At 35.9% G+C, this 27,443-nt stretch overlaps 1 protein-coding gene across 1 annotated transcript in view; it reads right to left on the reverse strand.

The window, feature by feature from the left end:
* Positions 1-27,443, reverse strand: part of LOC123530896 (dynein heavy chain domain-containing protein 1-like) — a 161,276-nt gene that overhangs the window by 20,780 nt on the left and 113,053 nt on the right. Inside the window, exons 76-98 of the mRNA XM_053518035.1 lie at positions 27,200-27,357; positions 26,627-26,836; positions 26,107-26,277; positions 25,821-25,916; positions 25,396-25,455; positions 23,835-23,863; positions 22,476-22,746; positions 21,928-22,050; positions 18,782-19,577; positions 17,967-18,150; positions 16,257-16,438; positions 15,533-15,718; positions 15,012-15,196; positions 14,009-14,321; positions 13,146-13,591; positions 12,536-12,704; positions 11,884-12,098; positions 11,045-11,225; positions 9,996-10,120; positions 9,044-9,193; positions 8,283-8,429; positions 7,550-7,719; positions 5,927-6,482 (exon numbers count right to left, since the gene is read on the reverse strand). Of these exons, the coding sequence (XP_053374010.1) occupies positions 5,927-6,482; positions 7,550-7,719; positions 8,283-8,429; positions 9,044-9,193; positions 9,996-10,120; positions 11,045-11,225; positions 11,884-12,098; positions 12,536-12,704; positions 13,146-13,591; positions 14,009-14,321; positions 15,012-15,196; positions 15,533-15,718; positions 16,257-16,438; positions 17,967-18,150; positions 18,782-19,577; positions 21,928-22,050; positions 22,476-22,746; positions 23,835-23,863; positions 25,396-25,455; positions 25,821-25,916; positions 26,107-26,277; positions 26,627-26,836; positions 27,200-27,357 (5,123 nt within the window). The remainder of the gene's footprint in view (positions 1-5,926; positions 6,483-7,549; positions 7,720-8,282; positions 8,430-9,043; positions 9,194-9,995; positions 10,121-11,044; positions 11,226-11,883; positions 12,099-12,535; positions 12,705-13,145; positions 13,592-14,008; positions 14,322-15,011; positions 15,197-15,532; positions 15,719-16,256; positions 16,439-17,966; positions 18,151-18,781; positions 19,578-21,927; positions 22,051-22,475; positions 22,747-23,834; positions 23,864-25,395; positions 25,456-25,820; positions 25,917-26,106; positions 26,278-26,626; positions 26,837-27,199; positions 27,358-27,443) is intronic.

Genomic DNA, 27,443 nt, shown 5'->3' on the forward strand with positions numbered 1-27,443 from the left:
CCTCATATTTCCCTAAATTTTGTCTTCTAGTTAGGCTGTGTTTGATTTCTAAATTATTAAAAAAATGCTGATCAAGCGGAGCTCCCAGATTTCAATCAATTGCTTACTGGGTGGGCACAAAAACTCAGCTGAAGAACGATTGCTTCTGTAATACAAAACTTAATTAAAATCAATCCTATCTTAAATAGAAACGATGTCTAAGGACAATTCCAACAAACTATATAGCTTTTCAAAACTTACATTTCATCATTTGATCCTTTTTTTTAGAATATTTTTTGTTTGACATACAGCTAAACATCTTAAAAGTACGTTTTCACATAAAAAATCAACATGTGGCAGTAAAGTCGACTGAACGGATAAAATGTTGATTTTTGTTAAAACCAATGTACTATAATATTTGTGTTTCCATCAAGATATTGTAACCCTTGACATCTTAAACATTTGACATAACAAGAAATTGAGCAAAACTGTCAAATCAGCCACTAGTAATTGAATTACGAGATTGACTGTACAGATGTGAGCATCCATCATTGATGTGTATAGTTCAACTGTAGTGGGAGAGAAAATATTCTGTACTATTGTTCTATCACTAATATTTGTTGGGAAACTTAGTAACTTTTCAAGGATTTCATGGTTGTGTCAAGCCGCTGACTGATTTATGAAATAAAAGTACCATTCATTTAATATGCAAAAGTTGAAATCCGATAAGATTTTGCTCAAAACTATGAAATTAAATGATTTTGCATGATCTTCTAAAACTCTCACTGATCCGTGCAGTTGAACTGAAGTAGGAAAGAAATATTCCGAAAATCTTCCGAAAACTCCCAAAACCTCTAGCAACCAACTCTATTAGATCTAGTCTTTAACCTTTACCATGCGGGACACGACTGATTCTGCCTTTGCGACCAGTGTAGATCATGATCAGCCTGCACATCTGTGCAGTCTGATCATGATCTACACTGTTTGCCATTCAGTCAGTATCTTTTTGGTAAGCACCCCTTTTAACATTTAACTGTACTGTCCAAATTGGAAGATAGATAAGTTCATTGTAGAATTTAGCATGGTAAGGGTTAAAATGCATGTTAATATTACAGATCCTACATATTTGCTCTAAACCTTGGAGGAATATTGAGGAAACTTCTTCTTCTTCAAAAAATGACACTAATGTGAAATACAGACCTTGTGATGAATGAAAACAATGTTACAAGTAGAATAAAAGGTGAGCAAATATCTTTCTGCTACTTTTTTACCTTCAGAAAGAGGCTAAGCCATAAAAAAAATACGCATTCTGAGAAAAGCGTAGAGGAATAAGCTTAATTACGTGGGGAAAGATGAAATAAAATAAATCAATCTACACACAGATTATGGTAATTTATGAGAAAAGCAGGCTTTTCAGTAATAGTTTATTTTTTTTAATTATGTAGGTAAAAAAATAAATGTTTTCTTTTTGACAGAAAAATCTCATAAACTATGCCACAAGACACTGTACTGCTTAATGTAAGGCCTCAACAGCTTTCTAAAACTAAAACCCAACAAAAATAAATCAATCAATGTAGGTGGGAAAAGAGAACATAAATAATATTTACTTGAAAGGAAATGGTTTATAAACTGAAATAAATGGCTTCAACAGAAAGAGGTTTTCAGTAAAATGAGATCATAACAAGATGTTAAGACATGTTGAGAATCAACAGTAGTAACATCTCTGCAATTTTAATAACTTTAAATTTAGCATCACAATCATTTAAAAAAAAAATTGTCTGACAAAAATCTGTGAGCAAAGGATGCTAGATACAATAACAGAGAAAAATTGTAATGTTACCAACTGTAATGAAGGAAAAAGTTTTTCTAAAAACATATTTTGCTTGGGAAAACTAACTAATACAGACATACAGTCGCATGTAGCTATAAGTCCATATGATCACATTAAAATAATAAAAAAACAAGAGCTGTCTCCATAGGATGACACATGCCCCCGATGGCACTTTGAATGAATAGTTATGGCCGATGTTAGAGTTTAGGACCTTTGACCTACGGACCTGGGTCTTGTGCGCAACACTTTGTCTTACTGTGGTACACATTCATGCCTAATAATTTTAAAATCCATGTATGAATGACAAAGATATGGACCAGACACGCCCATCAATGCACTATCATGAAATATGACCTTTAACGTCAAAGTGTGACCTTGACCTTTGAGCTACGGACCTGGGTCTTGCGCACGACACGTTGTCTTACTGTGGTATAAATTCATGCCAAGTTATTTGAAAATCCATCCATGGATGACAAAGATATGGACCGGACACGAATGCACTATCAGGAAAAATGACCTTTAACGTCTAAGTGTGACCTTGACCTTTGAGCTACGGACCTGGGTCTTGCGCACGACAAGTTGTCTTACTGTGGTACACATTCATGCCAAGTTATTTGAAAATCCATCCATCGATGACAAAGATATGGTCCGGACACGAATGCAGTATCATGAAAAATGACCTTTAATGTCTAAGTGTGACCTTGACCTTTGAGCTACGGACCTGGGTCTTGTGCACGACACGTCGTCTTACTGTGGTACACATTCATGCCAAGTTATTTGAAAATCCATCCATTGATGACAAAGATATGGACCGGACACAAAAACTGCGGACAGACAGACTGACAGACCGACAGACGGTTCAAAAACTATATGCCTCCCTTCGGGGGCATAAAAAAACACCTAAAAGTTACTTATTTTATTTATATTAAGATTACCTATAAAAAAAGGTCTGTAGAACAATATATAAGATATTTGTTTTCAAACAGGTGTTTTTTGCAATAACTAAAAATTCTGGCTTTTGTTTATTTACATTGGCAGATAAATATTGCCCTAATTCTGTAACAATGACTGACATGACAAATTGTGCCGACATCTTCTTTACAATAAAAGGTTATCTTTCTGATAATGTCTGATAAGCCATAGTGGGTTCTAAAACTTATGAGCAACAACTGTAGGTAAATACACTTTTTCATCATCAAAGGGAAGCAACTAATGTATATCAACCCAAAAATCTTCTATACTGGATTCTTTTCTCTTAAAAGTGAAATTTGCAGCCCTATATTTGTTAAAAACACATAAACTACAAAATATTATTAAACCTTAAGTAAACAACCAATGTAAAATATCCATAGACCAACAGGAATTTGTTTTGAACACTACATTTCAAACAAAATCACTGTTTGAATATACTGAACGCACTAGATGTTATATGTTTTCAAAAACTTGCACCGGCAAACATTCAGAAGTGTTGATAATGGGACTAAGATGGTTCTATACATTTTTAACCAAAAACTTATGAATCCTCATACTCTGTTTGGAAAAAAAAATCAAAGAAGTTGCTAGTGAAGATTCCTCATGCTATTTTGTCCTTTGGTTATTTATATAATTTTCTCTAAATTAATACTGCGTGAAAATTCACTAAAGTCACATTAATGGATGCTTTTAAATTCAGACTTCCAACAATATCGTCTCTTTATCATATACTTATGTTACCAAGGATAACAAGAGGACCACGAGGCCCAAAGCCGCTCACCTGACCTATACCTTTTGACCTCACTTTTGGCCAAATATAGTGAACATCCAGCCAGCATTTATGATCAGTGTCATTTAAATGTTTTATGTTTTTATATTACCTCGATCAGCCGCTTAGTGTAGTTAAGCCAAGCTTTTTGGACAAATATGGGTAAGATTATAGTGAACATCCATGAGGCAGGATGCTGCAGACCAAACTTTATTAATATCCGTCAAACGCTTGTTTAAAGGTTATTCTTTATTTATTTTACTTATCTACTTATTCTATATTAAGTTCTGGTGGCACTTAAGGTAGTTCTGCACGTTTGATAAACCGGAAGGGGAGACAATCAAAATCCCCTTGATCAAAATCCCCTCCACTGAAAAATGACAGGGTGTTACAAAATCCCCTTCATACTTTTGCTAGGGGTATCATAATCCCCTCTGTGATTTTTACTTATTTCATCAAGTTCAAATACAACTATATACAACTTAAAAGTCTATTGCATAAAGCACGTAAATACAATGCCTTTAGCAAACATAATATAATTTGGAGCACTGATATCTATATATCTGTAATGTTAATCACAGAGGGGATTATGATACCCCCTGCAAAAGAATGAAGGGGATTTTGTAACACCCTGTCATTTTTCAGTGGAGGGGATTTTGATCAAGGGGATTTTGATATACACTCAACCGGAAGTGATGGCGTAACGTCATTTATCCGGAAAATGTAGAATAAAGCCTGGATTCGGCGTACGGAAATGAAAATCATTTTCTGAATTAACTGAAATCTGTGAGTAAATTTATTAAAATGGCACTGTTGCTATATTTCTAACATTAAAATATGATATTAAAACAAATGACACGTTAAAATAATCAAAATAACATCTTATAATTAGCGTGAAATGTCCTTTTCCCTTTAATCATGGTCAAATATCTCAAAAATAAGCACACGGACCTATACATTTTATTTCACCAAACTATAGGCCATGTGTTTATTTACAACTGTGAGAAGTTTCATCAAAATCTACATTGTAGAAATATTTCTATTTGCGAAAATGTTATGAAAGTAATTATTTTCCCATTGACTCCCATTATGAAATATTGCGTGAGGTCCAAATTTTTCAAATCAGTCTAGCAAAAAATCAAGCACACGACCCTATCTTTTTTATTTGCTGAATTTTTTAGGTATATTATGAAATTTTGAAAAATCAGAGTTTAATCAAATTCTACATTGTAGAAAAAATTTCGATCCAAACGTGCAGAACTACCTTAAAAGGGGTCAGATATTTGAGAAAGATCAACCTAAGGATGTTGCATACAAAGTTTGTTGAATATCTATCAAGTGGTATTGTTCAAAGGTTGTTCTATTTTATGCTCTGGGGGTGCATAGTAGCAAAACTATTCAAACATATTCTGAAAGAGATCATACATGGATTTAACACATCAAGGTTTGATGTAATTCTGGCCAGTTGTTTCAAAGGAAAAGAAAAGATTTTGACAGAGGACAACAGATGAAAGATGACAGACGATGGAGGCTGGACCATTCTCCTTTACTAATAGCTCACAATGAACCTTTGGTTCAGGTGAGGTGAACTAAAAATGAAAGTGACCAGTTAGTTATTTTTAGATGAATACATACTGAAAATGAAAGGTTTTTCACCAAACTATAGGCCATGTGTTTATTTACAACTGTGAGAAGTTTCATCAAAATCTACATTGTAGAAATATTTCTATTTGCGAAAATGTTATGAAAGTAATTATTTTCCCATTGACTCCCATTATGAAATATTGCGTGAGGTCCAAATTTTTCAAATCAGTCTAGCAAAAAATCAAGCACATGACCCCATCTTTTTTATTTGCTGAATTTTTAAGGTATATTATGAAATTTTGAAAAATCAGAGTTTAATCAAATTCTACATTGTAGAAAAAATTTCGATCCAAACGTGCAGAACTACCTTAAAAGGGGTCAGATATTTGAGAAAGATCAACCTAAGGATGTTGCATACAAAGTTTGTTGAATATCCATCAAGTGGTATTGTTCAAAGGTTGTTCTATTTTATGCTCTGGGGGTGCATAGTAGCAAAACTATTCAAACATATTCTGAAACAGATCATACATGGATTTGACACATCAAGGTTTGATGTAATTCTGGCCAGTTGTTTCAAAGGAAAAGAAAAGATTTTGACAGAGGACAACAGATGAAAGATGACAGACGATGGAGGCTGGACCATTCTCCTTTACTAATAGCTCACAATGAACCTTTGGTTCAGGTGAGGTGAACTAAAAATGAAAGTGACCAGTTAGTTATTTTTAGATGAATACAAACTGAAAATGAAAGGTTTATAAACTAAAAAATAGGTGCGTCTTTAGGCATCTTACCTCAACCTTGAACTCTACGCAGTCAATGTCCTTGAACTGTTTTCTTGTGTACGTCTGCTTCACAGATTCCAAGAATCGGTCTGGTCGTAAAAATACTGACAAATTATATGATGCTGGTTTGTTATCCAAGATGTATGATCTTAGCACTTTTAGTTTAACAGCTAACTCATTCAGCCAATCAGAAATTGATCCTGCAGACTGGAAACCCTGATTGGTCCATGATACTGGCACAATGTTTCTATTTATAGAATAAATCACTTCATTTAGTTCTGGCGATGGTAATATTTCTCCTTTAGCTTTTCTTTGCAGCAGACTCAAATCGTTCGTAACTGTTTCAATTAATTTCTTGTAGCCGTCTGCTTCATAGTGTAAAAATATGTCAATTGGGTACACCTGGTTTTTGTTAGTTTCCGGTAAAAGCGGTAAATTCTGCACCATAGAAATATACTGAGGGATAGCAAGTTCCCTAGAAATGACGGCTGCACTCGTTCCCATGGTAACACGATTAAATAATTCTGGAGCACCAATAACTTGCACCATGTCTCTTGATAAAATACTGAAAATAATAACAAAATACAAATAAAACAAAGACAGAAAAGTAGTTAGGTAACTCAATCCTGTTTGTTAAAACATATATCCCCTGATGACCTGTCTTAAGTAACTTGGTATGTGATATTGAAATTTAGTCTCCTTGCCCTTAGACAAAAAAAATGTCCTACGAAAAATAATACTATGAAATCATTTAATTTCATAGGCATGAAATTTTGATGTTTGGACAAAATGGTTATTTTGTGGGGATATAACTTTGCTGAATTTCAAAATATAAAATAAATGGAGTTTTACTTGTTTGGTGGATTCAATTTTGTGGACTGACTCAACCGCAAATGCATGGAAACAAGTTACAAACAAAGATTAGTGATTTCAAAGTATAGGTCATCTACTGACCAAAAAATGTCAACTCATTAAATGTGACTGCTATTAGTCCAAGTATTGTCCACTGATTGATAACCTCAAGACCACTGTGACCCATTACCTAATGACCAAAGCAAAAGGTATCGTCTACTGATCATAGACAATAGTCCAATAAAGTTTGACTGTCTCAAGAAGTTTTCATTTACTATTTAGAAACAGTTTTCAGGCTTAGGGTCACTGCACATTTTACCTTTAATGACTGAATCCTAAAACAAGAGGGGTCATCTTTTGACCACATGGAATCACCCTAAGAAGTTTAAAGACCAAACAGTTCTCAGTTATTGATCAGAAACCCAATCGTTTACAGTAGGCCCAACTGAACACCATCAGCAAAACTGTATGCATACAATGTTTTTCCCTTTCTTCTAAGTAAAGCGTAATTAACAAAGTATTTCTAATTTTTCTGGCACATTCCTATTAACCTAGTTTTTACTTCAGTTTCAGAAAAAAAAATACCAAGAAGTCACAACTTACGTTGACAATTCTTCTAACAGATTTATACTCAGTGAATGACAGAGGGTAAAGTTACTTGGTAAATTAAAGATTTTTCCCATCAAAACTCAATAAAAACAGTAACATTCTGCAAAAGCAATCAGTAACTATTCTAAACAACAGCATAATGCATGTCATTACAGAACAGTTATTCCATACCTGCTGACATTTGCAGTTTGTTCTGCATCTGCTGTATCAGGAAGTCCAAATGTCCTTGCCGAGAGCTCCTCCAGGGAATCTACAGCACGCTTTAGGTTGAACTGTCCCTCATCTTTATGTAGCAGTTTCTTCAACAGTCTAACAATACCTTCATCCGACTGCTGTGATATCTTAAATTCAAACATTAAAATCATGAATGTATAAATCCCCTCTTTGTGTTCTTTTCTTGTAACACTCAAAACACTCTTAAAACATGTCTTAATATTAAATTTCTTTTAAATGTATTAGGTATTCACAGTAAAACAAGTCAAGTGTGTCAACCTTTACCTGGTATATTATTTTTGCACTTTTGTTCTGGCATGTTGGCACATATGACGAGCACCGACATGGCAACACATCAGAACAACAAATTGCTTATTTGTCATATCAGCGCAATAATTTGTCATTCTGGCCTGGCGGCATGCTTAAAGGTCACCTTATTGTTCAAGAATGTTGGTGACCTTTATATTGTCTTGGGCTTATAACCTTAAGAATCTAGTGTAAAACAAAGTAAAATTGAAAGAAAATCCAAGATATTGTTACTGAAAATCAGACTTATTCAAAAGAAATTACGTAAATAAAATTGTATATAAACAATTGTTTTTATAAAAGGCCAGTAATGGATCCTCTGCAAGAACAGATCTCGGGTCTATAATAGGTCAATAATAAAACATATGTTTCCCATTTAACATACCTGGTCAGCAGGAAGAGCAGCGTATCTAGCCAGTGTCTCTACCAGAGCTTTCACAACAACAGCATCAGTTGTGTCAGTACAGTGGTCTGTATATACCTGGGCCACCAACTCCTGTACATTGTCTGTACTGTCACACTTCAACATCACCTATACACAAGATCAAAATAACATTATAACATTATACAGGGACAGCAACCTCACCAATTTATTAAACCATATTTTCTCCAAGCATCAGTACACCCAAAGTTTATTCAGCTCTGGTCAATTTTTATGATGGGTTTCTATGGGAAAATCACACTTTTGATTACATTTTCCCATAGAGAAGTTCCACAATGTAGATTTTAATGAAACATTACAGTTGTAGATTTAAAACTGTTTTCAATCATATGACCAAATAAAATGTATAGGTCCATGTTGCTTAATTTTTCACAATTTGCAAGATATCAACTGAATTAGTTTAAGTTAAAAGCTACCTTTTTAATTTGTTAAAATTGACATTTAGAGAGACAGCAGGTGGCTGTTTAACATTTAATGCACAGAAAGTAATAGATTACGCTTGCAGCACTATGGTACCCATATAATGGCTATCAGACAATATTCTAGGTTTTCCGGATAAATGACTTTACAGCATCACTTCCGGTTTATCAAATGTGTAGAGCTACCTTAAGACAAACTACTATTGTCAAGCCTCTTCGCTATGGAAACTAAAGACTAATAAACTACTTTACCAAGTATTATTTTGAAATCTGGCATGGCATTACCTTTTTGTAGACATCTACTGCCATTGCAAGGTCTGTAAGTGACCAATGGTGTCTGGCCTTGAATACTGTGTTGCCATAGTAACTCTGTTGTAGTAGCAGTGAATGCAGCAGAGCAAGGGGCATAATTCTTGCTGTTTTATCACTAGGTGTCTGTAAAAGATATATGCAACATATTTTTATTTTTTTCATAATTTTCAAATGAAAGAGTTAAGAGTTTTTAATATCATTAGAACACACTGTACTCACAGGAAAATGTCATCAAATATTCAGCTTTAAGCTTTACCCTGCTAAATTTCTATAATGAACTTGTCTTTCTTTCAATTTGGGCAGTACCACTGATTATTCAAAGGGATGTTCTCTGAAAATTTACTGACTGAATAGCAAACAGTGCAGACCATGATCAGCCTGCACGGACATGCAGGCTGATCTTAGTCTGCACTGGTCGCAAAGGCAAAATCCCTTGCTGCCAGCAGGCTAAAGATTAAGCTTTTAAAAGCTGTTAGATACTTCATCAGGCCTGAATTAATGAATAATTTTAAATGAATGACCTCAGTGGAAATCAGATCAAGTAAAATTTAATATTGACTTTGAGCCTTTATGACATACAGGTTAGGGTTAGGGTTAGGGGTACCTGATCCACTGACATAACTAAATCAAATATGCATTATTATCAGAATTATGATTCATTCTCCTCTTAAGGTAGTGGTTTCAAAATGACAATCAACAATTTCCATGTAATTAAGTAACATTGTACACTATTCCAGCACCTTTCCACTGTGACAGAACATATCTTTCCTATCACAACTGGATAATGCTGAAACTGGAGAATCAACTGGAAAATACAGATTTTCATTACTGGTCCCTACTTTAAGCTTTACTAGGACTAGGCAGAGATTTAAGAACACTTCTGGATTCAATTTAGCAGAAAGAATTACTGGTTAGCAATACTTACCTCGTCAGGTGAGAGTTGAAAGTTATGGAGCAGGAAGGCGACAGATCTGTATGCCTTCTGTAAGGTAGACTTAAAGTTCCCAGTGCTCTCTGCTGTCACCTTTATACCATGTTGTACCAATACTCCTGGTAATATATAAACATTTGGTTACCGTTTCTTCAATGTTTAATGTCAAATCAACTAGTAAGATGAATTTTTGTTTCTGCTTTTGTTGGATTTATCACAGTTTTTCAACATTATCTCAGTTACACGTAAAGGCCACTTAACCTAACCACTGTTCCTAAATTAACCTATTTTCTGTTGGTAACTGACAACTTTCTCACATGAATTTGCGGGTCAGATACAAGATGTAAGACGTAATGTCATCAGTCAACCATCATTGAAGAAAATACACTTCAGCCCAGATCTGCACCAAAGACCTCCACTTATTGAGTGATTAGAGCGAGCAGGTTATGCTAAAACATGCACTTTCATGCTATTAGCTTAAGCAAGTGCAAAAGGATTTCATATGCCTTTCTAGGACTAAATAATGGTTAGAAATACTGAACTTGTAAAAGCTATATAGATGGCTTCTTCATATGAACAACTACTAAAGAAAATTCTCAATTTCAAAACTCAGTAAGCCAATGTATTGACAATTAACAATCTTTCAACCACTTGATTTGGTAAAACCTTTAATTTCCTTTTAAACCACAAATTTCAGTAAACATGGGATGAATTCCTGTGGAAAACTGTATCATTATTTTAGAAAATATTTCCAGGAAAAAATAACACAACATGATTACAATCAAATGAGCCGTGCCATGGGAAAACCAACATAGTGGCTTTGCGACCAGCATGGATCCAGACCAGCCTGCGCATCCGCGCAGTCTGGTCAGGATCCATGCTGTTCGCTAACAGTTTCTCCAATTCCAATAGGCTTTAAAAGCGAACAGCATGGAGCCTGACCAGACTGCGCGGATGCGCAGGCTGGTCTGGATCCATGCTGGTCGCAAACCCACTATGTTGGTTTTGTCATGGTGTGGCTCAAATGAAAATTGTTAGCATACCTGGTATAAGCCTGCCCCTGTCAGACTGTGTTGTGATCCACAAACGGAAACAGTTGTTTATACTCAAGATTCCAGACTGTTTTGTGGTCTTGGAATATGTTATGAGCGAACTTGTGTCATCCTGAATAGACGTCTGCTCACGCAACTGATCCTTCTTCAACCATTTTGTGTAGACAATATCCTAAACATAGGAAGAAAGTAATAATACATCTACAAACTTTCAAAGTTACAGATCTGAAAATTATAATTGTTGAATCTTCTATGATCTTTCAAACTAGACACAATTTGCTCTGGTGGATGTTTACACATACCACTGAATGAAACATCATAAGCAGATATGGTTTCCATAACAATTTATAAAAAAAAAACTTTGACCAAGTTTAAAGATGTCAGAGGACACAAAGTTTTTATAAAATGTACCTAAATCTATAACACTTGTTGCAGAACTTGCAAAGAGTTATTACAAAGAGTAAAAAAAAATTGGTCGGTAATCTTGAGGTTAAAACAGATATTTCCTAGCAAATGTCCTACATGCCTAAGTTCCATGCTGGTTGATAGATACTGTAAATAAAATCTTTCTGTTTTAAATTTGTTACATGTACTTTTCTTTTTCTGGTGCCATACAACATGTGAAAAACTAACAAAATACTTTTTTCTCTACTGCTAGGGTAAACAAATAGTCAAATGTCCAAGCAAATTAGTTAATTGTTACCAAGTAATAATCCTGTTTTGACCAAAGATGATTGACTGTTTACTGATAATCCTGGAACTTATGTTTTCACCTCTGACCTTAGACTGATTCCCTGTTACCCTATACAAATATAAATGCAGCAACATACCTTCAACAGTTGGAAAAAATCTGGCTCTGGTTCCTCTGCTAGATGGTAGTTCTGTAACAGAAGCCAGTAACCAGTCTGTATACAATCTTCTACTGCATGTTTGACCTCTGCGACCTGACCATCAACTCCAAAATTCATGACCTTCACCTTTCCCTCCATACCAACCTCCTTGGCAAGACGTTTCACCTCATGTGAAGGACTGACATATGGAATACCTGTAAAATAAAAAAATTCTCTACTATTGGTTGGGTAGGACTTTAGCAATTTCATGGTTAGAGACCCTAAGCTCACTAATTTGACAGTAAAGGTCTTCTTTATTTACAAATTTTCTTACTCAAAAAACCTTCTATCTAAAATAAACTTCCTTCATACAATATAAACAGGAAACGTTAGCGATATGCCCAATGTTTTAAGTGCCAGCCTGTGGAAGGTAACTGCAAGTGATATCAATAGGTTAAATTCTTTTGACCTTTGACCTGATGACCCTCATCTACAGAGCACTGACAATCATCATAAAAAGTTGAAAGCCATTAGCTCTAGTTTTTTATTTGAAATCTAATGATCTGCATGCATATTGAAAAATCAAAATTAACAAAGCCATCTATCCCATCTTCTTTAAATGCTGGTATAAATATGTGTCCCATCAACAAACCTTTGGTTCCTTCAGACACATCTGTATCCTGCAGATCATTGGGGAGAACAAACACAACTGGTGTTGTGTTAGAGGTAATACTGTATACTTCCTTGATGTTGTAGTGGTCAGGTTCTGTACGGATACTTCCCAACTCATACAATATCAGAGCCTGTGCAACCTCAGATAACTGCAATTACAGAATTGCACAATCATAGCCGTAGCGTAACCATCTTTATAATTGTGCCCTTGAAACAATTTTTAATTTTCATTAGATGAGCTGATTTGAAATATTAATACATCCCCATTTCTACTAGTTTTAAGATTTGCAATGAAAGAGATTTATATTTAAAAAACTTCAGTCTTGAAGCTTAAGGGCCATGAAAAACTTTAAACTAGCTCACAAAAGTATGTATGGTATGACAACACAAGCACAAAGATCTTTCTGATTTAGATGCAAAACATATATTCACATACTGATTCTTGCAAGAAAAAACGAAACAAAACAAAATCAGTAAAACATCTAAAGGCTTAAAACGTATATGAGAATATATGACGCTGAAACCTTTATGATATCGTATATACCAAACAGATGAAAATAAGATTGAAAATTGCTGTAACACAAACTTACCCTTTCAGGTGCAGCAAACTTCCAGAGCAGACATTTCTGGAAGATGAAGAGATCCTGCATGGTTGTACCTGGCACTGTGTTCATTAGAGATACCGGGTGCTCAAAGTACTCCTTCCATTGTTCAGTGTTGGTGAGTAAAGACTTCCTCAGTCCATGGAAGGCATGGTGGACCTGCTCCAATACCAGACAGTCAATCCAGGCTTGAGCCTCCATCCAGTCTGGCTTGTGTTCTGACAGGGACGTTTCCTCCAGGCCCTGCTTGTCAAACCCGTTCAGGAAGATACCGAGCTCCTTGCACGAGGCTTTCTTGCTGAGTCTGAGCCTCTCCAGGGCCACGAGGAGCTGCAGCAACAGGAAGTGCTGCTCAAACATCATCATAGACACATACTTGAAGATGTTGGTATAGACTGCGTCAGACAGTTCCTTAGCTCTTGATGCCGGGGCACCTACAAGGTAAGAAATACTTGTTAACATATCTTTACAGAAACATGAAAAGGCCAGCGAAAATAGAATTAAAAAATGTCTTTCATCTACCATTTGCCACCATGACTTAATATCTGAAATGTAGTGCTGCAATTTAAACTTTAAATGAGTTAATTGTCCTAAAACATTGCCTTCAGTCTAGTTCATAAATTTTAAGCGCATTAAAGTGAAATTAACGAAACAGAAGAATTTAAAGAAATTTGGCAGAGGGTCAACCAATGGACATTGTTCTGAAATTATTTCAAAAATGGGCAAGATCTGGCTTCATTGTTAAAAGAGGAGATGTTCTTTAAAGAAATTAAGGATGATGGACTGATGACAAAAACGCTGTGATCCTAAACACTTTTCACGATAAAGGGTCACGCTATCACTATACTAACCCATTGCTCCTTTTCCCCTATCTCTAGACTTTATCATCCCAGTAAACATCTCCACAAATTTGTAGAACGGCATGTAATAATACGAATGCAGCACTGACATTCGCTGAATCATGCTGTACAACATGGCCGCCTGCATGATCATAGGAACATAGTGTGAGAATTTCTCCTCAAGATGGTCGCCCATGTAACGTGTCTCTTCAAGGATGATTTTGTTACGCTCAACTTCCTTTTGACAATTTATCAAGGAGTCAAGCATTGTCTGGTCTTCAAGAATTGGCCCAAACAGATTCAATGTCTTTTCTCGAATCATTTCCTGGAAAAAATAATTAAATTTCAAGTTTATTTGTCATAAATTGTAGAGAATATTCTCACAACTGTGTTCAATACACTTGAAGAGTGCTTCCTGGTAAAGAATTGAAGAGGCCAAAGTCAAATTCCGCTCTCAAAAGGCATTCAGACCTGCCATATGGGTCAGGAAGAGTATGATTTTCAACCCCGGCACCTCTGTGCTTCAAATGAATTGGACAGTGTTTCTATATAAAAATTTCACTTTAGAAAATCACTGACAGGGTTTTTAACTGCATTTGAAAATAAGATTTTTTTTCTGTGATCTGTCTTTCCCTGAAAAACTTAGTAAAAACTTTGTATGCATATAATTTGACAGACCATTAACATTACATACTAATAAATCTACTTTTGAAACAAGAGCTGTCACTAATGGTGACAAATGCCCCCGCAGCACCTTGACCTTTGAACTGGTGACCCCAAAGTCAGTAGGGGTGGTGTACTCAATAAGTACTATCAGCATGTGAAGTTTGAAGGTCCTGGGTGCAGTGGTTCGCGAGTAAAGTGCCTTCATGCAAAAAGTTAACGTTGTGACGAACTAACTAACTAACTAACTAACTAACTAACTAACGAACGGATGGACAGTTGAAAACTAATATGCTTCCCTTTGGGGGCATAAAAAAATGAAAAAACTTTGTTTTATGTATAAGATACTTACATGTTCTTGTGCCAGTTTCCGTCTATGCTGGATGATGTCATTTTCATTTGACCTCTTCTGACCTTCAAATTCTTTCCGTTCTACCTTCATGGTCTCGTGTAGCAGGAAGTTGATAATTGCCTCATCGCTGAATGACATGTTGATGATACACATTCTGTGCAGCGGAATGTTGTGTAGACCATCACCTGTAATCAGTGGTAAATGGGAAATGGATACCACACAATTTAGACCTACATATAAATACATTACAGCTAACCCCGAGAGAAATGTCATACTTAAACCCCTATCTTATATTATTCACTGTAGATATTAGGAGTTTATTACACTGTAGATATATTAGTGGTTCAGTTGTGTACAAATTATTTTACCTCTGACAACCTTGTTTCAATCTTTGTACACAGAGAAATGTTTCATTACGTATCAGGAACAATGGCACTGAAGTCATGATAGTAATGGAACTCATAAATACAGACCCTGACAACCTGGTTGCAATCTCTGTATGCATAGAAATGTTTCATTACCTTTCAGGAACAATGGTACAGAAGTGCTCAGGTAGAGACAAAAGTCAGGATGGTAACGGAACTCATAACTTCCCACTCTGACAACCTTGTTACCATCTTTGTCCACATAGAAATGTTTCAGTAGCAGGCCTCTGAACAGAGGATCAATTGGTTTCCTCTCCAGGTGGGTGATCAACACTGTCACACCTATTGTGTGTGAAAAGTAAAACAAATAGAATACATTACACAAAAGTTCATGAAATTACAGACACCTATATCTTAGTAATATGTTAAATACAATGATATCACTATTTCACATGCGCATGGTCAATTACTTTGCTTTTCCTGCCCTAAGAACTGAAAACGTGCTTTCCACTAGTAACTAACAATTTTCCCCCCAAATAGACCGGAAATGGGAACTTGTAACTTCTTGTGCAGAACATTAAATTTTGTCCTGCCAAACTCACCACCCGGAGTGAATGAGCATTAATGACTGAGCTAGATAGTCATCAATACCAGTCCATAGAAACTCAAATTCAGAATGATCACCCTGTACTGTTTTTCCAACCAAGGAAGCAAATGACAGCCAATTTGTCAATGTTTATAAAGACACTTCAACAGTTCAAATGTTCTTCATTTTTTCCACCTATGCCAAGAATAAACAGATATTTATTCTTTTTTCCACCTATGTCAAGAAGCTTTGAAGTAAATCAGTACTCGAAAAAGCAAATAAATCAACAGTTACCATGAACAATAGCATTTATAAGCCGACTGTCCAGTAATGGATCGTCTGCCTCAATGATCCATAGATTATCTTTTGGATGTTCTATAGAATGGTCTGGGTGTAAACTGTACATTTCCCAACTTGCTGTCACTGATGTAACAGGGCGAAGTTGCTCACTGTCCCATGTGTTACGAGAATGTGATCTGTAAAAGAATATAGAGTGAAATAAAGAGTCGATTCTCAAGTCTAAAAAAACTTACACTCAATACCTGTTATAATGACCTAGTCCAGTTGAAAAGAAAAGTTCAGGATAGCATTCTGTTACTTATGTTTTTCATAAACGTGTGAAATGTTAGAGGAAAATTTTACACAATACATGTACTTCTTACATAAATTTTTATTTCATTATGATAGTCAAACCATGTTTTCATTTCAAAGCTATGTGCTCATGGTCCAAAAAGTATACAGTATGCTACTAAAATAACTAGAAGAATCTGAGGGTGAGCATCTGGAATGGTGAGAAATTGTTACAGTGTGTACAAAAAAAACAAGAGCTGTCGGAGGACAGCAACGCTCGACTATTCAACAGCCTTGTCAATTGAATGAATACAAAAGTTGAAAAAGGGGCATAATTTTGTAAAATGCAAAGTAGAGGTATTGAACCTCTGTACTGCATGTCATACCATGACAGTGAACAAGTGTGTGAAGTTTCAATCCTTTCCAGTTTGTGGATACTGAGATACCAGCTTACATACAAAAACTTAACAAAAAACTGCTAAGTGAAAGGGGCATAATTTTGTAAAAATGCCAAGTAGAGCTATGGGACCTTCACAGTGCATGTTAGATCATGACAGTGAACAAGTGTGTGAAGTTTCAATCCATTCCAATTAGTGGATACTGAGATATCAGATTACATACAAAAATTTAACCAAAAACTGCTAAGTCGAAAAAGGGGCATAATTTTGAAAAAAAAGAGAGTAGAGTTATGGGACTTGCTTAGTGCATGTCGGATCATGATAGTGAACAAGTATGTGAAGTTTCAATCCATTCCCATTAGTAAGTACTGAGATACCAGCTTACATACAAAACCTTAACCAAAAATTTCTAAGTCGAAAAAGGGGCAAAATTTTGTAAAAAAGCAAAATAGAGTTATGGAACCTGTGCAAGGTAGATCAGTTCATCACAGTGAATAAGTGTGTGAAGTTTCAATCCATTCCCACAAGTGGTTACTGAGTTACCAGCTTACATACAAAACCTTAACCAAAAATTTCTAAGTCGAAAAAGGGGCATAATTTTGTAAAAAAGCAAAATAGAGTTATGGAACCTGTGCAGTGTAAGTCAGTTTGTCACAGTGAATAAGTGTGTGAAGTTTCAATCCATTCCCACAAGTGGTTACTGAGATACCAGCTTACATACAAAACCTTAACCAAAATCGGGACGCGGACGCGGATGCGGACGCGGACGCGTGGGCGAGTGCAATAGCTCACTATTCTATGAATAGTCGAGCTAAAAATCAATATACCTCCCCACTTATTGGAAGACGTAATTCATACAATAAAATATAGACTGCATTAAGTTGCAAGGTGATGAGTGAAATGCTCAAGCTATTCAAGTTTTCAAGTTATCCAAACATAGGAAAATGGCTCGGGATCTCAACAGTTTCTGTAGTCAGCCCTTTTTTCCAGCCGACGATGCGCAAGCAAGTGGTTTTTCAATGTAAGAACAAAGTACCTTTTAGTGAATTCTGTGCCAGTGTTGGTAGTTAGTGTATTAGATGTGGTGCTAGTTCTCCGTGTTGTGTCACCATCACGTGGATAATCTACAGTATAGTCAGAGAACGTGACACCAGTACCACGACTTGGTGGCAATGGGGTAGTGACTTCCTCATCTTTTTCTGACGGTAGTTGTGGAAGGTCTGAAACAAACACAATAAGCAACTTTACCAGTAAAGATGCAGTGAAACCCCTCTTAAATGGAACACCTAATTACCTGAAATCCCTCCAAACTGAACAAATTTTGCAATCACAGACTTTGGCCTTCTTATTTCATGAAAAAAAAATGTAAAACCGGGTCTGTACTGGTCGCACAGGAAGAATCACTTGCTAACATAAGGCTAAAGGTTAATGAGTGAATTTTTTATCATATTTTTTATTTAATTTTGCCTTCCATGAATTATTGTCCGGAAACCACGAAAACTAACAGACCGACTGACAGACAAACAGACTGAAAAGCTCACTCCTATATACCCACCTAACAACTTCTTATGTGGGGGTATAATCAATGATTTCACAGTATATAATGCAAAATGCGTTGAAAAAAATTTTGTTGTTACCTTTTTTGTTGAACATTTCTGCAATTTATAGTGAAACAGGATCCTTTCAGCTTCATTTGAACACAATTGAATAAATTCTATGGAAGATCCTTTGAAAGCATTTAATGCAACCAAGCAAGTCTGTTCAGGAGCTGAGGCTAACAGCTTTTTGGAACCATAAATTCTTTTTAAAGGCTGGCAGATGGAAAAAAATATTCACAATATACATTCTTACCATTGGTATCATCATCATCATCTGCATCTCTCACATCCTTCTCAGAGAAAATATTCCCACTCATTTGTATGGCCTTCACCCACGTCTCTGCTTGATTATCAGGGTCTATCAGTAGCGGCCAGCAATATTTACGATTGTAACAGCTCACTCTCATTAGTAAAGCATTCTGCACAGAATGTAGATCCGTTGGAAGGCCGTCTAGTCGCCACTTACTAAGTTCATCAAAATCACTGAGAATTTCCTGTAAGGAGTAAGAATTCCGTGTCATTAGAGGACTCTGTTCATCCTCGTCATCCGAATCATCGGCATCGGCACTTGTTGGCTCATACTCGACACTCCCATGCCGTTTTAGCTCAGATTTGTAATACTTGCTTGTATCATACACTACTGGCTGGTATTTATAAGTCCGTACCTCTGGCAGGGCAAACAGTCCACCCTCGCTCTGAGTGTCCGTCTGAGAACTTGACACTTCACTAATGGAGTCACGGTCTTTCTGAGATTCAAACCCAAACCATCCCTCTAAACTGTTTCCAAGCTGGTATACATCTTGCCCAACTGCTTTAGGCAGTTTAAAGTTACCCTGTTTACACCTGTCTAACCAGTCCTGCAACAGCTGAGACCTAAGTTTGTCAGACAGCGGTCCCTGGTAGCAGACGCAGGCTGCAGTGATCAAAGCATCCCCAGGTGCAGTGAAGATCTGGTGTTTGGCTTTACGGAGCTCTGACTTCCACATATAATGCTGCATTGACATGTTCTCCATCAAGTTTACAGCTCGAGAAATTTTCCTCTCTATATTCTGTAAAGAATAAAACAAAATAAGTATTATCCCCACATTCCTCTTGCAAGACCTGGAAACATTTCTACTGGTGTTAGGAAAATGTACGGAATATCTGTGAGTATGTCATTTTTTACAGCTAAAAACTTCAGTAAATGAATATTTTGTAAGAAAGTAGAAACAGCGTTTACATTCAATGTGAATGCTAAGATATTTTCAATACCACCAAAAACTAACCATAACAAGGAATTCATTGCAAGACTAATGATATTTAAAAAACAAGAGGGCCATGATGGCCCTATATATTGCTCACCAGAGTTGATCTGGCTTAATGACCTAGTTTTTTACCCCACGAGCCAGTTTTGAATTTAACCTAGAGATCATCAAGACAAACATTCTGACCAAGTTTCATAAAGACTGGATCACAACTGTAGCCTTTAGAGTGTTCACAAACTTTTCCTTTGATTTCACCATGTGACCTTGTTTTTGATCCTAAATGACCCAGATTAAAACTTGACCTAGAGATCATCAAGAAAAACATTCCGACCAAGTTTCAGAAAGATTGGGTCACAACTGTGGCCTATAGAGTGTTCACAAGCTTTTCCTTTGATCTAGCCTACTGACCTACTTTTTGACCCCACATGACCCAGTTTCAAACTTGACCTAACTAGAGCTATCACTAAAGGTGATGAATGTACCCCCCGCATGCACTGACAAAGTACATTGCAATTTGACGCACACAAGATTGCATAATTATGTAGACTGTATGTATATAGACTGTATGTACACAGTATAGTAACAAAAAACAAAGTCCCTTAACTATGCAGAATATTTATCTAAAAGAATGTAACATGCACCATGCACAACTAGGGTTTGTACTGATCACTTATATGAAGCTTCATTAAATTGTGTGCAAGGGTTTGGTAGATTAGGCACGCACAAGATTGCATATGCAGACTGTATGTACATAGTATGTTAACAAGAAACAAAGTCCCATAACTCTGCAATTTTTGTCGCTGAAAGAACCTAACATGCCCCATGCACAACTACTGTTGTTACTGATCACTTGTGTGAAGTTTCATTAAATTGTGTCAAGGGGATGAGGAGAGATGATGCGCACAAGTTTGTGTCTATGTATATAGTATAGTAACAAAAAAACAAAGTCCCATAACTCTGCAAAATTTTTTTCTGAAAGAACCTAACATGCCCCATGCACAACTACTGTTGGTACTGATCACTTGTGTGAAGTTTCATTAAATTGTGTCAAGGGGATGAAGAGAGATGATGCGCACAAGATTGTGTCTATGTATATAGTAAAGTAACAAAAAAACAAAGTTCCATAACTCTGCAAATTTTTTTTCTAAAAGAACCTAACATGCCCCATGCACAACTACTGTTGGTACTGATCACTTGTGTGAAGTTTCATTAAATTCTGTCAAGGGGATAAGGAGAGATGGTGCGCACAAGATTGCGTCTACGGACAGACAGACAGACAGACAGACAACCTGAAACCAGTATACCCCCCCTTACAACTTTGTTGTCGGGGGGGTACAAAGATTCAAACATTCTGAGGCAAACATTCTGACCAAGTTTCATAAAGACTGGGTCACAAATGTGGCCTCTAGAGTGTTCACAAGCTTTTCCTTTGATCTGGCCTACTGACCTAGTTTTTGACCCAACATGACCCAGTTTCGAACTTGACCTAGAGATCATCAAGACTAACATTCTGACCAAGTTTCATAAAGACTGGGTCACAAATGTGGCCTCTAGAGTGTTCACAAGCTTTTCCTTTGATCTGGCCTACTGACCTAGTTTTTGACCCAACATAACCTAGTTTCAAACTTGACCTAGAGATCATCAAGACAAACATTCTGACCAAGTTTCATAAAGATTGGGTCACAAATGTGGCCTCTAGAGTGTTCACAAGCTTTTCCTTTGATCTGGCCTACTGACCTTATTTTTGACCCCACATGACCCAGTTTCAAATCTGACCTAGAGATCATCAAGACAAACATTCTGACTAAGTTTCATTTACATTAAGTTACAAATGTGGCCTCTAGAGTGTTCACAAGCTTTTCCTTTGATCTGGCCTACTGACCTAGTTTTTGACCCAACATGACCCAGTTTCAAACTTGACCTAGAGATCATCAAGACTAACATTCTGACCAAGTTTCATAAAGATTGGGCCACAAATGTGGCCTCTAGAGTGTTCACAAGGCAAATGTTGACGGACGACGCACACGACACTGACGGACACCAGACAATGACCAGTCACAATAGCTCACCTTGAGCACTTTGTGCTCTGGTGAGCTAAAAAGTTCAAAAATTTTCAAAATAATCTACATTGTTAAGACAAAAAATTAACACTTACCTGCATCTGTTTAAGTATTGTTTTAGCCCTCTTCACAGCCGCTCTATGTGCCTGGATCTTCCTCTCTAGGCCACTCTTTATCCTGTTAGCATCTACTCTCAACTGACCAAGTTTTGCTTGAGCCTAATCAAAGGAAAAACAGTATTTAAGTATTTAAGAAAATAAAATTATCTATTTTCAACCGGCTACATTTCTGTTAAAATACCTCTATAGATGAAGTTCTCACAATGTGTGCTAACCATGCTCAAATACTGCTTCCTGTGTTTTAACCTTTAACAGTGCCTTGGCTACAGAATGGCTACAATCCAAGTCAGACTCCATCCCTAAGGGATCTAGAAACAACAATCTTAGGTAAGGAGGCAGACCTTGCAAACATCTTGATGTGACAGAATGATGAAAATCCATGTCAGACTACACCCCTAAGTGAAGCAGAATAGACAACCTTGGATAAGGTAATGGATCTTACAGCAGCAGCTCTATGCCTCCACACTAGTGAGGAATGAAAAGTTCAATAATACTTTGTGTTGTATTTATCAAAACTTCTTTACCCTTGTGAATTTTTCCTCTTGTTCCATCAGATTTTTCAGCCTAGGCTGCATATTTCTGTGAATATCTGAGTATTTCTGCACTGAATGAACCCAAGTACAGATCCCTGTAGCTGCCTTGCTGACAGACATAACCAGTTCCGGCTGGAACAATGGCTGCTTAACGAGCCTCGAGAGTTCCTGGAACATGTCCTCGGGGATATTGTCTTTGTCATAAAATATCAGTTCCTGGATGAAGTTCTCCCTGGTCATTAATAGTTTGCCATTTTCCCAGCTGAAATGACATTCAGAATACTAAAAATCATTTAATTTAGAGTCCATAAAAATTTCATGGTTTTGGCTTTTTTGTGGGAGTTTAAATTGGAGGATTTCAAGTTCTACTGATATAATGAATAGGAATTATCTTTCAAAATTGTTCATTTGATTTTTTTATTTTACAGACTGACACAATCAAGAAGTCCACTAAAATTATTCCCCCACACAAATATTAGTGTTCCTGGAAAAGTAACTGCCAACTTCCCCACATGAATCAGAGACGGGTGTTATGATTTATTCACAATCAGTCATAGCTGAGAACATATGCCTCACCCAGTAATAGAACCCCCGGCCCAATGATCCATAAATCTGCGATCTCCCTACTGAGCTAAGCAGACTTTTATATTTAATAAACGTAACTCAATAAAATAAAATCTACTATGCATTCTATACTTCCAAAACACCTTTTTTTTTTAGATTAGAATTGATTGGAATGAACTGACTATCATAAAATGGCATTCATCAAAAACATGCAAAAGTCAAACTAGTGAAAGAATCATATCTTTATCATGCTATAAGAATCTTTCACTGGTTGAAGGTGCAGATAGAAATATCTGGCTTGAGGCTAACTGTGTAGGCAATAACAAGGCTCTGCCGAGTTACCACATAACAGTTACCCAAGAGCAAGATATTGCCATCTGCACTTTCAACTTACGACAGATTCTTTTTCTTGCATGCCATATTCTTTAATCAATGGAAGAAATAAAATAAAAACAAATGCTTTTTTTAAGCACTATTTCATTACAGTAGCAATGAATTTACGCATTCATTCATTAATTTCAACACCTCAGCGTGTAAAATGAGTTTTTCTAGGACCGGCAAAAATGTGGAAAAATCCTGTCTGGCATGCAAGAAAAGAGCCATCTGAACCAAAATATAAGCTTCAGATATCTCATATGCAACCACTTAATACTGAAACATGAATAAATCCTTAATAAATATCTTGGGTTGTTAAACAATAACTTTAGGAGTGATGACATATTCACAATTCTGGTGGTTCAAGGAAACTTTCATTCATCAAGGTCTTGACGACTGAGCGATCAGTGCTCAATGGCTGCCTTGTAGTTAGGATTCAACTGTAATAAAAAGGATTCAACTGTAATAAAAAGGATTCAACTGTAATAAGAAAAGGATTTATCTGTAAGCAGAAGAGGATTCAGCTGCAATAGGAAAAGAATTTAATGGTAATAGGAAAAGGATTCAGCTATAATAAGAAATTCAGTCACACAATATCAGTATACATATATATATATATAAAACTGGATATCTCCTAGGTCATTTATCAAGTTAAAAATCTTTGAGATAAAAGTGTTTCAGATAATTATACATAAAATAAGATTGGATGAATAATTCAATTAGATTATAGAAGAAATCAGACATTTCAAATCAAAATTTTTCAGCTAACACTTTATTCTTTAATCAAGTTATTCATTCTGATTGTAATGGTTTAACTCTAAAAAAGCTAACTGCTCTATTCATTGAAACAGAACAAGTACCTCAACAAAATTCTGAATGAAATATTTTAAAAAGAGTCAAAACTGTCCAAAAGGAAAATAGTATAAATGGAATGTTATTCTGACATGTATAGGTACTTTGTTGGTATCATATCTTGGAACAGTGGCCTATAGTGCATTTTAAACACTACCCGGAGTGTATTTTTCTTCCATAAATGTATAGTGCAGGATCTCAAGTCAATCAAACAATAAACACTCAAGACAAAGAACAAGATGCTGTTGACAAAATCCACCAGATATCCTTGACAATATAAACAGTGTTAAGTGAAACAATACCCACACATATGTATGTGTATACAAATAAAGGTGATCTGTATGAATGCTGTTGTTTTGTTTTTTTTCATGCAAAAATTCAACCATAATATATTTCAAAACCCTTACTTTTGTTTCGAAGAAAAAAAACCAGTCATATTTAACTGTAAATTCGGCATTAAAATTCACAAGGCATGCACCTATTAATACCATAAGTTAAAAGTCAAAAACTTTCAATACTGAAACTTAAAAACAATGTTCAAGACATTTAATGTCTTATAATGAGCCGCACCATGAGAAAACCAACATACTGCATTTGTGACCAGCATGGATCCAGACCAGCCTGTGCATCCGCTCAGTCTGATCAGGATCCATGCTGTTCACTTTCAAAGCCTAATGCAATTAGAGAAACCGTTAGCGAACAGCATGGATCCTGACCAGATTGCTCTGATGCACTATGTTGGTTTTCTCGTGGCGCGGCTCAAATTATATTTGCAGAAACATTAAACACTTCTCTTTTCACTTTTACAACAGTCAACAATAAGTATACATATGAACAAACCAAACTATCTTGACAGTCTGAAAAGTCAACGGTTCTTGTAAGAAACTTCTAAAATTTTAACATAGAAGTAGAAAAATATATGATTGTGCTCTTTTAACAAACCAGTTCTAGAACACACTTAACACTAATGTTTGTCCCTTATACAGCTAGTAATGTGTTCAACCAGCATTAAATTATGTAGTTTTTAAAGTGGGTTATAAAGCTGTGTTTCTCAATTCCCCATATTTTGCAACCATAGTGTATGCAGTGCTCCCATTTCCTTTATGTGTGTTTATGTTACCCTATACTGGGAGGGTGTATAGTAATCTACAAATCCATAGTCTTCTTTGAACTTTTGAAACTAATAAAATATGTAAAACAAGGGCATTTGTATATATGTAGTTAACACTTTATGGATGTTAGATTATGCTATAAAACAATCAACTACATTAATTATAAATACATCAGTATTAAAGATCATATCATATTTTCATGGTAAGTAAATTTGGATTTCATTCAAATTATTAAGAATTCAAAAACACTTATATACTGTCAAATCATTAGTATTTGTGGGAACTAATTTTATGCATTTTGTGGTTAGACACATTCCATGGAATTAAATCCCAAAGAACCAGTAAAATTCCTATCCATTTTATGTTCAAATGTCCACAAAGTTAAATGATTTCAAAGTAAAGCCTAGAAAATGTCGGTCTATAAGACACAAACCTTATCAAACTCTGACTGTGCATCTTTTCTCAACCTTTCTAACGGACCTTGCAGTTCTTCTATCAGCTGTTCCTGCTCTTTACATTTGTCAAGAGCCTGAAAAACACAAAATGATCTCATGTAATCATATATTAACAGATACTGTATATTTACACAATGAGATAAATGCTACTTTTCTACTAAGAACCATACGTCAGAAAATTAAACATTAATTTGGTAAGATCTAAAATCAACCAATACTTACATAAGATCTAAAATTAACTAATTCATAAGATCAATGACTTACCACAATATAATCTTGTTTGTGAGCCTCAACTTCTTCTACCAATCCTTTAATTCCATCTACAGCTGACTTGTGTTGAGGACTGAGATCTGAAACTTCTCTCTTGAACTCACTGATGCTACCGAATGCTTCATTCACTTTACTCAGTGCTCTCTCATGCTTATGAATATTTCCCTAAAAATTAGCAATGTTTTCCATTAAAATGCTAGTCTGCAACTTCCAGAAATCATGATAAAATGTTTGCTATTCCTAAATCCTCCATTTGTTGATTACTTTGTCATTTCAGATATATATTCATAAATTCAGAAGTATGTAATTTTTAATATTTAAAATTAGAATAAATGGAGAAAACAGAACTGTAGATATGGTAGTTTCAGCAAAATATATTTTGGTATGATTACACGGTGATGTTTCAGGAATACCTGAAGGAATTTGGTCTTCATACACTTGAAACACATCTTTGTATTCAATATCTAATGTAAGTTACTAAACTGTTAATAAATTTTTAGTGATAGCTACTTACAGTCTCCTGTTTGACAATATAGGCAGAGATGATTCTGAAGACATGTACAAACTCCATGAAGGTCAATGGAGAGAAAAATCTCAGTGGCTCCCTCTGGTGGCAATATTGTCTCTCCATGGCAACCTTGGCAGACATGTGGATATATGCCATAGCCTTGGACATCATCTCCACTTGTTCCATCTTTCTTGTAGGATGCCATGGTATGTACACCTATAGAAACAAAAAAGCCACTTCTGATCTTGGTCTGCATTGGTCGCAAAGGCATAATCACTTGCTGCCAGCAGGCTAAGGTTTAATTATTTCAATGTCATTTTGTGATGACAACATTCCCAGCTCTTTACAGAGGAGGAAGATCCCAAGTGTCCCTCCAAGCATTGTTTCAGACTTGGGTAGGCAATGAGGTAAAACCACCAGCCTTCCATTAAGCCACAATTTCTCACATGAACAATTTAAACCCACATAAATGCGTGGCAAGTAATTCAAAGTTAGAACCCTTAACAACTCGGCCTTAGCAGCCCTTTATGTAAAGGTAAGCACTCACTGAAAATTTCAGCAAAATGATTTTAACATTACCTTTGACTTGACATCCTCCAGCCAGACTCGGGCTATCTTAACATATGCCTCGAATGGCCAGGGTTGGTAGTGATCCACACAGCAGGAGTGTTTCAACAAGCCAGGAAACTTACACATCACATTATGTAAACTCTTGAAATTTGAACTGAAACTGTTTCCTATAAATACAAACAAGTACAATGTAACACAGACATAGTGAAACAAGTTTTCGGGTATGGTATCAAATTGGAACATTGCAAGAAAA

Source organism: Mercenaria mercenaria, chromosome 11 (genome assembly GCF_021730395.1).
Source record: "Mercenaria mercenaria strain notata chromosome 11, MADL_Memer_1, whole genome shotgun sequence".
Classification (NCBI taxonomy): domain Eukaryota; kingdom Metazoa; phylum Mollusca; class Bivalvia; order Venerida; family Veneridae; genus Mercenaria; species Mercenaria mercenaria.